Source organism: Salvia splendens, chromosome 18 (genome assembly GCF_004379255.2).
Source record: "Salvia splendens isolate huo1 chromosome 18, SspV2, whole genome shotgun sequence".
Lineage (NCBI taxonomy): Eukaryota > Viridiplantae > Streptophyta > Magnoliopsida > Lamiales > Lamiaceae > Salvia > Salvia splendens.
Genome location: NC_056049.1, coordinates 422,517 through 436,381, shown reverse-complemented (window position 1 = coordinate 436,381; position 13,865 = coordinate 422,517). Strand labels below are relative to the sequence as shown.

Genomic DNA, 13,865 nt, shown 5'->3' with positions numbered 1-13,865 from the left:
TTGTTTGACTTTGTAAAGGAAATTTGTAAAGGAAATGAGTAGAAAATGTTATTGAAATGTAAGGTTCACTTAAGGTGACATTTATTAGAGACCATTTATAGACATTTAATTGGGACATGGAGGGAGTATTGTACAAATTTTCCGTCAATTAATTATATATTCGTAAAGATTTAAGTAAAATTCTCTTTTTATTAGAGTAATTTTTATTGTTTTTCTCTTTTTTCCGATTAAAAATGGTTACATTATTGATGAATGGAAAAATGGTTGGGAAGGCCATTAATGCAGCAAGCACACATGCTTCCACTCCTCAGAAGAACCTCCTCACTACTTCCCTCAATCTTCTCTTCCCTAACCCCTCATTCCTCATCTCCACTCCCACTTTCTCTCTCTAAACTCGTCTTCATGGAAATCCCCAATTCGGGGCTTTCCGGGAGGCTCGTGGTTTTGGCCCAACAGTTGCGCCTCTACAAGCCGCCGCCGACATCGGATGATGACGAGGAGGAGGAGCAGAGGATTGAGGAGAGCGCAGAGAAAGTGGTTGCGAAGGTGGGATTCCCGGAATCCGCAACTTCGGCGGCGCCTGCCGAGCGGTTCAGCCCGAAAAGGGCGGCGGTTCTGATCTGCCTCTTCGAAGGGGATGCTGGAGAGCTTAGGGTTATTCTCACTAAGCGATCGTCGCAGCTCTCTACTCATTCTGGTTCGTTTCATCGCGCCTTCACTTAATTCGTGCTTAATTCAAGTGTTTTTTCAGAAATTGAGAGCTTGATAGTGGTGAATTTGGTAGAAAGCTAAGATCTTTTAGGGCATTGTAGGAAATTAGGGGTTCTGATGGTATTCACTGCTTTGATTGAGAAATCTGGAATTAATTTGTATAGTGATGCTGCGTTTGCTGGATTTTGACTGAGGTGTTTGGACACAGGTGAAGTCTCATTGCCCGGAGGGAAAGCGGAAGAGGCGGATGCTAATGATGCTGAGACAGCAACGAGGGAAGCAAAAGAGGAGATAGGGCTGGATCCTTCACTTGTTAATGTGGTTACTTGCCTTGAACCATTCTTATCCAAGGTATACGTGCTTGTCCTCTCATGGAAACTCGGAATACTGAATCATACACTTGAATATATTGGTGATTTTGTTTTGATCTGTTGATTATGTTCGAACTGTTTTTCTTGTAAAGCCCATTTGATTGCTGCTATATACTCCCTCCATTCCATAGTAATGGAGACGTTTCTTTTCGGCACAGAGAGTAAGAAAAATTGTGTTAGGTGAGTAAAGTAAAGGGAGAATAAAGTGGAAAATGAAAAAGGTAGAGAGATGAAGAGAGAAAAAAGTAAGAGAGAGTAAAGTAGGTGTGAAGAAATGTGTTGGCTTTTACTAAAAAGGGAAATGACTCTATTACTATGGAACGTACCAAAATGGTAAAATGACTCTATTACTATGGAACGGATGGAGAACTTATCATCGATATAACAGTGTATAAGCAAGAATGTGGTCTTATTTCACAGCCTTTAGATATCTATGCTGTTGAGTACACCCTCAAAGAAAATCGTTGTGTAGAACTAATGTCTTTTCTTTCTCGTTATGTTTTGTGTTTATTAATGAATGATGGTCGATTATGGTGTTTTGAGGTGTGTGACCAATGGCCATGCTTCTGTAAGAGGTTGTACATAAGTGTAGCATTATGTTAATTAGATTGTTTTGTGGATTATTTTGAGAAGTAGTAAGCAGACTGAGAACAACTTCAATTGTTAACCCGGTAGTATGAATGCAGCACCTCCTCAGGGTGATTCCTGTTATCGGCATACTTTCCAACAAGAAAGACTTTAATCCTTCCCCAAATGCCGCTGAAGTGGAAGCTGTTTTCGATGCTCCCTTGGAAATGTTCCTCAAGGTATTGTCTCAAGTTCTATTTTTTCCTTTTCTTTTCGTCCACAGTTGTTTAGCTATTGCAACTGCTGTACACATGATAGCAAATTGCCATCCTAGGATGAGAATAGAAGATGTGAAGAACGAGTGTGGATGAGCGACAAGTATCTGATCCACTATTTTGATTATGAAATAGACAACAAGAAGTATGTCATTTGGGGTTTAACTGCCGGAATTTTGATTAGAGCAGCTTCGATCGTGTATCAGAAGCCACCTGCTTTTACAGAGCAAAACCCCAAATTCAAAGTTCCAAGTGGTGTGCTGAAAGATACTACCTTGCCTTAAGATAGCCAGATATGTTCATATACTACCCCCCGTTGTGAAAAAGCAATCTAGATTGGATTCTCACAAACATTTCCTACTAAGCAGTATTCTTAATCGCTCAAATATTCCTATTTCATCATTCAAATAATATACCTGAAACAAGCTAGAGTTTTGATCATGTATTGGTGAGCTGTAAACTGAGGGAATCAATGCTAGCACGGGTTAAATAAGTTTGGGAGCATACTTACCAGAATGCTTCTGATAAGGTATGTGTTCTTTGATGTTATTTTCATCTTCACCCCCCCCCCCCCTGCTTTAGTCTCTGTGATATTTTCTCATTGGCTCACCCTATGCAGAACGAACCTATGCAATTGCGTGAACATGATGGATCTTTGTAGAGTGACAATGGTTTTAGCTACAGAGAAGCCGGTTGGAACTATGAGGTTTGCACCACTATACAAATCAGCTGATCACTGTTCTGTTGTTGAATTTGAAGAACTCAGTACCTCTTACATTGATGTTAGAAGTTGAGAAATGATTAGTTTTAGGTGTTGGGGTGGCACGACTAGTTAAAAACATCCATTTGTTAGCAAATCGCAAATTTGATGACAAAGGTATGCTTTGTTGTATTTGTGGACCAAAAACTGCTTAATTCGCGTAAAGTAAGCTGTTATCGAAGTTATGTTATGAAGCAATTTTCTTGATTATTCGCAACTTTTATATGTCGTATGGATATAGACCCTCGTAATCGCATTTGGAAATCCACAACTTGTTAGATTCACTCATGTTATGCTGTGGAGTTGTTGTCATTGAAATTTCACTTGTACCTTAAATTTCTACCATCATAGTTGTGCTACTTTCAGTTTTAGGATGAAATTGAAATTACAAAAAAATAAATAAAACTAAATGCAAGTCCGGGGCAAAGAATCCCTCTTTCCTGTAGATGAATTATGATAAAGCGGGAAACAGTGATGAACTTTATGGGGTTCCGAGAATCGAGCAAACATCGTGACACATCATAATAACCTTGGCGATTAAGGCGAACCGAAAGGCCTATGCCAAACGAGAGGCCTCCTTGGATACAAAACTAGTCAATTCAACATTCAACATTCTTGACATTTTATAGCATGCCATAAAACTAGCAACCTTCAATTCACAGCAAAGTGAAAGTAGAAGAAAACGTCAGTTCCAGCTATAGGAAATCTGAACAAAATAAAACAATCCCAAAGAGAGAGGATAAAGGAGGAATGCTAGTATGCACGTCCATAGTTGGTACGTTGTTCGGAAGAATGCGAGACTGCCTATCGTCCCACACACCACTAAGATAACCAGCACTTCTGCTGTGAAATCCCATCTCAATTCTTTCGCATATACAATCGCCAACAACGTCGTCAATCCAGCCATGTTGTTCATTATCACCCCACCATATATCTGCCACGGAAGAAAACAATCATCTATTAGCATGATGTATGTGTTTGTGCGAGACAGAGACAGAGACGGAGTGAGAGAAGGAAACCTCGGAGAATGTCCAAGAAGCAGTTTCTTCACTCTTCTTGCTGGCTGGGAGGATCGCTGCTACAGCAGATCGAGCATTCATGGCCAGTGGCACGACGACAAAGGAGATGACGAAGGATGGGAATCCCATTGCATTCGACAACTGTAGAATGTTAGTGGTCAGAGGCTTTCCCAGGAAGGTTAACATACCAATCCCTAACAACACTTGAAATACTGATCTGAAGAAATTGCGTTTCCCGTATTCTGCTCCTTTCCACATAACCTGTAAAGTTTGTCAAGAAAAAAAAACAGAAACATTCTTTTCAGATAAAAATTTATGATCAAAATGTTTCCTAATCCTCAATATAAACACTACTTGCCCTGTCGAAATCTTGAATAATCTTCGTCCCGTCGATTTGGGACGTATGTGCAGCATGAATGGCCTTATCCAGATACTTGGTCATTCCATTCACAAACTCTGGCTCATCGATCGAATCACTGTGATTCTGATCAAATTCTCGAAAGGTCTCACGTAACACTTCGTCCTCGTTCAGTTTGTAGGATTGGAACTTGACTCTTGTTATAAGCTGCTTCAGCTCAGGTGCTGATATTGACTTGTTTCCATCAGTGTCAAATTCCTTGAAGAGTCTGCCAAAATGCAGACGGTATCAGTAAAATTTAGACCTGAAAAGGGATAAAAAAATGTTGAAAGAAGTCGAAGTTTACTCCTTAAGACGATCGATATTTGGCTTCCCGTTCTCTGTGATGAGTGATTCGGATTTGAGTAGGTGGCCTTCAGCATGCTTCAAAATCTTTGCCATTATTCTGTCCATCGTCTGTACTCGGTTTTCTTTCTTCTCTTTGAATAGGTTAAGGACCTAAAGAGAAACCCGAAACAATCAAATCTGGACAAGTATTGACAAACAATATTTAGAGGATTAGTTACCTGTTCACCCATATTTTTGGGAAAGAAATCACTGTCCGAAGTAGATTTCTCGGCTTCAATAGCCCATTGCTCGAATCCTTTGATGAACTCTGCCTCGGTGATCTGGTCATCATCGTTCTTGTCGAAAAAATCCATGACTTTGTCCACTGCATCGTTTTTCTCGGTGCTCGTCCTCCCACCTCTAAAGATGTTGCTCACCAGTTTCCTCAGTTCTTTCACTGCCACGACTTTGTCAGCATCGTTGTCTGTTGCATCAAATAATCTGTCCAAGGATAACCGCATTAGTTGGTAAGAGGCTTTCCCTCCAACCAATAGGTCAGAGGTTCGAGTCATCTCAAACAAAGGGTAAATGAGGAACCATTATTGATCCTCTTCAGCCTCACCCTTTGATGAGATGGACGTTGAGTTTGCCGTCTGGATTCACAAGCTGTCCTAACTGTTTCACATGCTGCAGAAATCCTGTCCGGACAATATCAAACTCGGAGTACTTCAAGCTTCTTTCCTGCATCCAAGGATCCCAAATCTGAAGAAACAAGCAAGGATTTAGTCACAACTGACAAAAACACGAAGCCTTGTATCGCGATTAGCTCTCAGTTAACCCACCTGATAGCCGGAATACGACAGCAGAGACAAGGATGAGATAACAAAAGCTATCAAAGTTACGACGCGCTCCCCAGACAAGCTATCGATGACAAAAACCAGCTGCAGCACGACGTAAGGGATCAACGACAGCAGCATAATCCCAGCGGTGTAACTAGTCCTTTTATCGATCTTCACACCAGTATCTGCAGCAAGGAAAAAATTTAAAACACATAAATTTTCTCAGCTAACGAGTTGAGAATAATCGCAACTGTGAGTTTGTGAAGTGCGGAACCTTTCAAGATCTTTGACGAAGAAGAATTCGGTGTCATCTTCAAGTCAATCTTGCCATATATCATACACACACCCCACTGGATTGTAAGACTGAAGACAGTGATTCCAGCGTAAATGCTGACACCGACTGCAACCTGCGATTGAGCACCCTCCTTGCTGCTGAAGATCCCGGATACTACACGAACAGCTCAAAATTAACGCGCTACAAATTAGAAAAACTAGGGAAAAGGAAAACAAAGCGATGGGATGCTTACAGATCATGAGCATCATAGAAGGCAACACCATTAGGATTCGGAAGATGATGCCGCCAAACTTTCCAGCTCCGGTGATATGTAAAAGCATCTCGCTCCCGCTGCTTATCAGCCTCCCTCCGATCACCAGTAGCACCTGGTACACCACTATGAGAAAAATGTAACCGGCAGCATTTTCTGCACAGGGCAGGAAGCCATACTGGTGACTGCAACCTCCTACTGATTCTTGCTTCTCGATTCCGTCTGAGATCAGCTCATTCTCAGAGGTGGACAGCTCCAGAATCCGGCCTTCGGCTATGCTGGTCAGTAAGATGAGCAAGATCAAGCGCTTCGGGACTGAATCCATTGACTATCAAGCTAGTTAATTCGAGGACATGTGAGTTCTTGAATGTTTTGGCTTATGTTTGTCTGTATCTCACAAAATACAAAGCTAACTACCTCTGATTTGTATAAATTTATGCATTATTTAAAGTTCTACTTTTTGTTTTTTAATCTGCACAAACAAGATCCAGCAGATAAGCCAATGGCTGCCTTGAGTTGAATACCTTTTTATTACCCACTTGATAGGGGAAGAAGTTTTTTATTTAAGCGCTTTCAAAGAAACTTTATACAATGCAAAGCAGCTATAAAGCATGCTTCCAATAAAAATAAAAACAAGGATACACAAAAACTGATAGAGGTGCTAATTCCAACTAAGGAAAACTTGGCAAAAATAAAACAACCCCAATGAAAGAGGATAGAGGAGTAGCACTGGTATGCATGTCCAAAGATGGTAAGTTTTCTTCACGAATGCATGCGTTCCGACAATGGTGCACACCATCATTATTGTCAGCACTTCTGCTGAGAAATCCCAGGTCAACTCTTTTGCATACACGATTGCCAGTAGCGTCGTTAGTCCCGCTATGTTGTTCATTATCACTCCACCGTATATCTGTTACATAAACCAATACAATTGTGTTAGACTACACTATTCTTACTAGGATTAAGGCTCGCTATGGTGCTTATATCTAGTTCCTCTTTGGTTTGACATTGCCCCAAGACATAAACACATTATTTCGAACTGGTAAATAAAATTATGTGTTTTTGTTATATTCGTGATTACTTGTGCGTTTATTCCCTAACATCCACATCACATTTTCAAGAGTAATGAGAGGGAGAGAAGAGACCTCGGAAAATGTCAAAGAAGACTTTCTCTGTCTTGCAGATGGGAGGAGTGCTGTCAGTGCGACCCGGCCATTCATGGCTAATGGAACAACGACAAAGGAAACGACGAAGGATGGGAAGTTCATTGCATTAGATAACTCCATAATGGTACCCATCAGAGGTCCTGCCAAGAAGGTAAGCATACCTATCCCAAGTATCACTTGAAGAAGAGATTTCAAGACAGCATCAACGCCATAGTCTTGTTCATTCCACACAATCTACAAGGTTAAGATTATATATATAAAGATTGTGAAACCCCATTTTCTTGAACGATATGGGATTTTAGGTAGAACTATTTAATGCACTAAAGTAGAGGACATCTTGATTGAGATGAAATGAGATGGACATCTTGAATGAAACAGAAGGAGTAATAACCTTCTCAAATTCTTCAAGAGCTCTAGTCTTTTGTGATGAACCAACGGCTTTCATGGCCTTGTCTAGATAGTCTTGCACTCCCTTCATGAACTCTTTCTCATCAATTGCTTCATTCCCATCTTGATCAAAGCATTTAAACATATCCTTTATCACATCTTCGTCTTTCATTTGATACGTTCCGAATTTCACTCTGCCTATCAGTTGCTTTAGTTCTGTTGCTGTTAGGGATCCGCTTTTGTCAGTGTCGAATTCCCTGAATAGACTGCCGGAATAGAAATGGTATAAGTATTATTCTATACGATGAATCGGTTAAGAGTTGGGACTTAAATAGGAGAAGTTTACCTCTTAATGCGCTCAACGTTTGGCTCTCCATTATCTGCTATGAGTGCTTCAGACTTCAACAGTTGCCCTTCGGCTTGCTTCAAAACCTTCGCCATAATTTTGTCGATGTCGGAGGAATTGTTTTCGTTCTTCTCTTTCAGCAGCTGAGTGGCCTGCAAAAATCCAAAATATTTTTATGAAAAAGTTAAGTAAAAGATAAATGCAGAGAACAATAATTAAACTCAATCTCTTAACATTTCGATGAAAGGTTTAGTTGCTTACCTTTTGCAACATTTCTGTTGTATTGAAATCATCACTGGAAGATGAACTTTTGGCTTCATGAATCCATTGTATGAATCCGTTGACGAACTCATCTTCAGTGATTCTCTTATCCTTGTCCCTGTCGAGCTTATTCAGGACACCGTTCAAGGCTTCGGTTTGATTAACATCCGCCTTACCAGCCTTGAAGACTTTGCGCACCATTTTTTCTAATTCGTCCACCGCTATGCATTGGTCATCATCTTTATCTTCTTTATCGAAGAAACTGCACAAATACGAATGGTTGGCAAATGAAACAAACAAATGTCAGATCAGAGCAGAGCAGGTCGCCGACTATGAGCTGGAATTTTAAATAACCTGACAATGTTGTTGTTAATCGTCACACAAACATATATATTACTCCTACCCTCTGATTAAAGCAGTGTTGGGTGTTCCGTCTTCGTTCACAAGCTTCCCGAGCTGTTCCACATGCTGTATTAAACCTCTCTCCACGCTATCAATTTTCGAATAATCTAAACTTCTTTGCTGCATCCATGGATTCTTTATCTGAATAGCCAAGAAACATTACAACCGAGAAATGTTTAACAAGAACAAAGACATAAATGTGAGCTCTCGATGAATCAACCTGGTAGGCGAAATATGAAAACAGAGACAAGGACGATACGACAAGAGCTATCAGAGTTATGATACGCTTCCCAGAGGAGGTGTCGAAGGCGTAAACCAGCTGAAGAACGACGTAAGGAATCAAAGATAAGAGCATAATCTTAGCAGTTCTACACGTATCGTCATCAACATCAACCCCGTTCTCTGCAGCAAAAACAACAACATTGTCAACGAAAAACTTCGGTTTGTTTTATCTGTGATTTTGTATTGATTCGTATACCGAACCTATCAAGTTCCTGAGCTTTATTTTCGACAGTAAACCATGTTCTTGCTCGTCCGCGTCTTTCTTCAGTGACTTGCTAGCAGATAACATGGTCATAAACCATTGAACAGTGAGGCTGAAGACGGTGATTCCGGCATATATACCTACGACCGCGGACACTTGTGATTGAGCGTTCCTTTTATCGCCCAAAACTCCGGATACTGTTGACAAATGAAACAAACAAATATGAAATATCATAACTGAAACCACTGTATAAGTCTGATGAGCTATTCCACTTATAACTGATTAGTTTTAAGATGGAACCTCGCAAACTTCTATATTACTACTATAATACTATCAGACTGTGGGCTGAAACTTTAACCGATGAGAAAGAATCTTACTGATCATGAACGTCATCGACGGCAGAGCTCTGAGAATACGAAATATAATACCCCCGATTCTGGGGCCGGTGACGAATAAGAAGACGTGGCTTCCGCTGGCGATGAGCTTGTCTCCGACGATGAGGAGCACTTGGTACACCACTATGAGGAAAATGTAGCCGGCGGCATTTTCCGCGCACGGCAGGAAACCGTACTGGTGCCTGCAGCCGCTCAGATTCGTCGTGGTCCCAGCAGACCACGACGAATCTGGTTCGCTGATTCCATCCGAGATCAGGTGGTCGTCGGAGGAATCCAGACTCAGAATCCGGGCGTCGGCTGTGATGATCAGCATGAGAGTAAGAATCATGTAATGAGTAAAGACAGACATTTTTGGTCAACCACCTGAAACCAGAGGCTGCTTGAACTAATCAAGATTAAACAGCTGGAAATATGTAATAGTAAAACATTTATGATTGAATGATTATCGAAAAATGCTCACGTCAAGAACATTACATCACTATATATATTTAACGCAACTATGGCGTAATAAAACAATATTTTAACATGTGCAAGTGAGAAGCACATGCATGACAGAGGATTTATTATATACTCCTATTTAAAAAGTGGTATCTAATAATTCAAGTGGAATTTTTCTAGTACTATATGATTTAGAAAAGTCTGAGAAAAACTGTGTAGATGACAATGTCAACTCAACTCCTAGGTTCGTTTTAACTAATTAATTTAGCGCGATACAGACATAATATAACTATTGAGGTAGTAGTGTCTATATATTTGAAATCTCGATACAAAAAAAATTATTGTAGATATTTTTGTGCAACGACTTACTAAAAAATCGACAATGTTGTATGAATAATTAAAAAAATTAGTTTACTTCCAATTTTGGGTGAAGCTTAATGATATAAATAACAAGCCAGTTGCTTCAAAAGGTAATTGTTTTTGTTTAATTTAATGAGTAGACGAAACAACTTGTCCAAATTTATGACATATCTTTATTTCTCCAATCCCTTTCCGTTTTAATAATGTTTCGCGTTTGGTTTCTTATATATTGTCCGTTTATGTCTACTACGAATTATATATTCATTGCTTAAAGATTCAAAAAAAGTAGTATCATCAATTACCAAAGAAAATACTTATTGTAATTGAGTTCTTAGCAAGCATTGTGCAAATTAAGAATGCTTAAATCTGTTATTGTGATTGATGATGATATTCAAAATAATCTATCTCAGTTCTAGAGAGCTTGCATAGAAAGATTATTAGCAGCATGTAACTGATGTCATGACGACGATGAAGCACAACTTAGTTGGTAACAAGATGAAGTGCAACTTAATTGATTTAGACATTTCAATAGATTGAAGGTTTAAGTCATCATAGAAAAATCGAGAACCATTATTTATGGTTTTAAATAAACATTGATGCTAGCCAATGCATATCAAATATAGAATGTTTTCTACTTAATGACACTAATAAGATATTGCTACAATGAAGAAACAAACTATAAAAACTAAAAGTAAATACACATCTCTTAAACCATATCACTAGCCACAGTCTTCCTAAGGCAATCCTAGAACATCAGTGAGTAAATAGGTCACCGCCAGAGTAACCGGATACAACAGCACGACAACATAGCCCAACCAGCGAGGGAACGAGGTCCGGAAGCCTGTGAGAGCTGCCATCCCCGTGTTCATCACGATAACCACGAGAACTTCCACAAGCACATCTGTGGACAGATTCAGAGCATAAACCGGGGTGAGGAACACGATCAAGCTTACCACATTGTTCATATACACACCGCTGTACAGCTGCACAACAAATCAAAAGGAGAGATTCAGAAAATGTACAAAGTGAGGGTAATTATACTATTCATGATGTTTCACCGCTGTTTCATGTTTGTACAAGTTTGAAGTTTGTATAAATAAGATAGTTTCATTTGCGTTTCATTTTAATACATTCTTGTTGTAGAGTGTATTAAAATAAAACACAAATGAAACTTTTGTGTCATTATAAGAAAATTTCAAGCTTTTTGTACCAACAGGAAAACAACGACAAACATTGTCTGAAGAAGTGGACTTACTGCAGAGAGTGTCAAAGAAATGGAGTTCTGTGTTTTCCTTGGAGATGAAGTGAATGCTTGAACTGCTACTCGGTAGTTCGTGGCTAAGGGTATGGCTAAGTACGGGACGGAGAAATTAGGCAGATGTGCAGCTGTGGCAAAGCCCACGACACTTGTGATCAGTGGCTCTGCAAAAGACAACATCAATGCAATCCCAAGAATCACCAATGAAAGAGCTTTTAGATAGTTCAGCCAAGTGGTTAGATCACTTCGGCCGGCCCTCCTTTCATTCGTGTTGTCGCTGTCGCCCAACAAGCCCTGTTGTAATGGATCATTGTCTCTACTCTTTTTTATGCGGTCAAGCCTCTCTTTGGCTAGCTCGTTGAGTAATTTGGTCATCCCTATGACGAATTCTTCCCTGTTGATACGTCCATCTCCAGTGGTATCGAAGGACTCCAAGATGTTCTCGACGTCCCTGTCTGTGCTCAAGTCACCTTCATCCATCCTCACACCTAAGAGCAGAACTCGGAGTTCTGCTGCTGATATGGACGTGCTTTTGTCCTTGTCGATTTGGGAAAACAGGCTGCAAACAACACCAAGATGGTACAAATGAGTATTGGAAATGTTATCAAATTTATGCATTCTCAAAATATAAATGCTCCCTTTGGTACCATGGAATTATATGGAATTGAATTTAGAGTTTGTCGTGTCCAGTGTACGTATTGTGTAGTGTGTGTGTTGTATACAATATATGTATAATGTGTGCAGTGTGTGTACGTGCAGCGCGTGTTGTGTGCGAGTACGTGCAGTGTGTGTTGTGTGCAAGTGCGTGCAGTATGTGTATTTGTGTGTGTTGTGTGTATTTGTGTGCGTGCAATGTGTGTGCACTTGTAGTGCAGTGTGTTTATTTGGGTGTAGTGTGTGCGTGTACACGTGCAGCGTGTGTATTGTTTGCTACCAAATACAGAGTAATAGATTTGGAATTGAAAGCTCAAATTCCAAATCCGCACTCTCAATTCTATTGTACCAAACGCAAATGTTGACGTTGAGCTACTTACCGTTGTATTTTTGTCTCATCGGGTCTGCCATTGCTGGATAAGAGCCTCAGCAGCTTGTCCTTTGCATACTTACTCATCAAATACTCGAATCTACGGGCCTGAATCCAAGGCCGGAACGCCTGGTACAAAATGAAGCCGAAAAGCAACATGACTGTGACAATGAGTGCAATGAGAAGAAACACTCTCTTCACTGATGACGAACTGAAAGCCTCTGCTAGCAAAAGGATGAGGAAAGGAATCAAGGGTATCAGCATTATCCGAGCAGTGTAGCTCGTCTCAACATCCGTTACAACGCCATAACCTGTTCAAAAGAGATACAAGTTTACCATTTAGATCATCAAAATAACATTTCAAGAGATCAACAAAGTTGCACCTTTTGGTGTGGTTTTCTGGCTTCCGGATTTGTCGATAGTGGGAGAAATGGAGCGATCGTAGCTAGCAAGGATGACGGAGATGCCCCATATCAGCGTGAGGGTCATGACTGTTGATCCGGCAACCAATCCCATTCCAAGTGTGGCCCTTTGTTGAGCAGCCTCTTTGGATCCTGATAGCACAGTTGCTGATCCAAAAACACACATATATACATTTAGATTGTGTACAATTTTTAAGACTAAAGAGGATTAATGTTGTGAAATTAGCTTAGGGCTTCAGCAATGATGTACATGCAAAAACACTTAAATCTTAAGCATTTTTAGTGTTCACGTATCGTTGATAGTAGAAAATCATTTAAATCTTAAGCACTTACATTACATTGTCCAGTAACATTTACTACGGAGTACAATAATTTCTTCTGTTGATAGTCGCTAGTGAAATTTTGAGATTTTATATATATATATATATATATATACTAGACAGTAGTGCTAGCTAGTGCAAGACAAGCTGGCAATAAATGTTCAGAAATGGATTGTAGATAGCAAATAGTGAAACAAACAACAGAAAATCCCGATACAGAGAGAAGTTAAGTAGAAGTAGAAGAAGAGACTAACCAAGAATCATGATAATCTGTGGGATTGTGCCAAGAAACTGAAACACACTGCCCCCAATGATGCCCGGTCCGATAGTACGGAAAAACATGTCTGATCCCATCCCTACGTACCGGCCAGCCAAGGTAAGGACTATCTCGAAGACGATGACCAGAAACAGCAGACCCCACACGTTGCTGGAGCACGGCAAGAATCCATACGTCGGCTCGCACATCTCTGTCGTGCTCAAGACCTCTCTAATCAGACGCCCATCGCCCACTCTCAGGCTCCCGAGTAGAAGAAGCAACGCAGATATAATTGTGGTCATCTTCTTCGCCGTTGTAGTAAATTATGGGAGCTGCAGATTCCAACCAATATGGATGTATATGACCTGGTTAGGAAACTGTCAAACAAGACTTGTTTGAATGAGATAAGATAAGGCCACGTTTTTATTGGAGGGGAAGACAATTATACAGAGATGAATCCAATATTTAACGAGTCAACCTCGCCTCCAACGTTGATTTTGAATATTCAGTATGAATGATGATAGGCTGCTAGCCTATTTATGTGTAGACAAATTTTTAGGCTTCAGCATTAATT

At 40.2% G+C, this 13,865-nt stretch overlaps 4 protein-coding genes across 4 annotated transcripts; 1 reads left to right on the top strand and 3 right to left on the bottom strand.

Moving 5' to 3' along the window:
- Positions 1 to 250: 250 nt before the first annotated feature.
- On the top strand, positions 251 to 2,894 carry LOC121777587 (nudix hydrolase 15, mitochondrial-like). Its single transcript, XM_042174888.1, has 5 exons — positions 251 to 697; positions 920 to 1,062; positions 1,769 to 1,888; positions 1,984 to 2,453; positions 2,544 to 2,894. Exons 1-4 carry the CDS (start codon positions 253 to 255, stop codon positions 2,206 to 2,208), a joined length of 933 nt encoding a protein of 310 aa, XP_042030822.1. The 5' UTR covers positions 251 to 252; the 3' UTR covers positions 2,209 to 2,453; positions 2,544 to 2,894.
- A 388-nt stretch (positions 2,895 to 3,282) lies between these two features.
- On the bottom strand, positions 3,283 to 6,179 carry LOC121776339 (sodium/calcium exchanger NCL-like). The gene is made up of 9 exons (XM_042173514.1): positions 5,755 to 6,179; positions 5,502 to 5,675; positions 5,231 to 5,412; positions 5,011 to 5,150; positions 4,628 to 4,889; positions 4,408 to 4,559; positions 4,062 to 4,329; positions 3,704 to 3,964; positions 3,283 to 3,618 (listed from the first exon to the last, which is right to left on the bottom strand). The coding sequence occupies exons 1-9, from the start codon at positions 6,095 to 6,097 to the stop codon at positions 3,370 to 3,372; spliced, it is 2,031 nt and encodes a 676-aa protein (XP_042029448.1). The 5' UTR covers positions 6,098 to 6,179; the 3' UTR covers positions 3,283 to 3,369.
- Positions 6,180 to 6,303: 124 nt separating this feature from the next.
- On the bottom strand, positions 6,304 to 9,634 carry LOC121775950 (sodium/calcium exchanger NCL-like). The gene is made up of 9 exons (XM_042173058.1): positions 9,196 to 9,634; positions 8,818 to 9,015; positions 8,555 to 8,736; positions 8,336 to 8,475; positions 7,933 to 8,194; positions 7,672 to 7,823; positions 7,330 to 7,591; positions 6,918 to 7,172; positions 6,304 to 6,682 (listed from the first exon to the last, which is right to left on the bottom strand). Exons 1-9 carry the CDS (start codon positions 9,560 to 9,562, stop codon positions 6,434 to 6,436), a joined length of 2,067 nt encoding a protein of 688 aa, XP_042028992.1. The 5' UTR covers positions 9,563 to 9,634; the 3' UTR covers positions 6,304 to 6,433.
- Positions 9,635 to 10,563: 929 nt separating this feature from the next.
- Positions 10,564 to 13,815, bottom strand: LOC121777158 (sodium/calcium exchanger NCL2-like). Its single transcript, XM_042174309.1, has 5 exons — positions 13,290 to 13,815; positions 12,677 to 12,862; positions 12,304 to 12,604; positions 11,267 to 11,828; positions 10,564 to 10,994 (listed from the first exon to the last, which is right to left on the bottom strand). The coding sequence occupies exons 1-5, from the start codon at positions 13,591 to 13,593 to the stop codon at positions 10,746 to 10,748; spliced, it is 1,602 nt and encodes a 533-aa protein (XP_042030243.1). The 5' UTR covers positions 13,594 to 13,815; the 3' UTR covers positions 10,564 to 10,745.
- Positions 13,816 to 13,865: the final 50 nt, after the last annotated feature.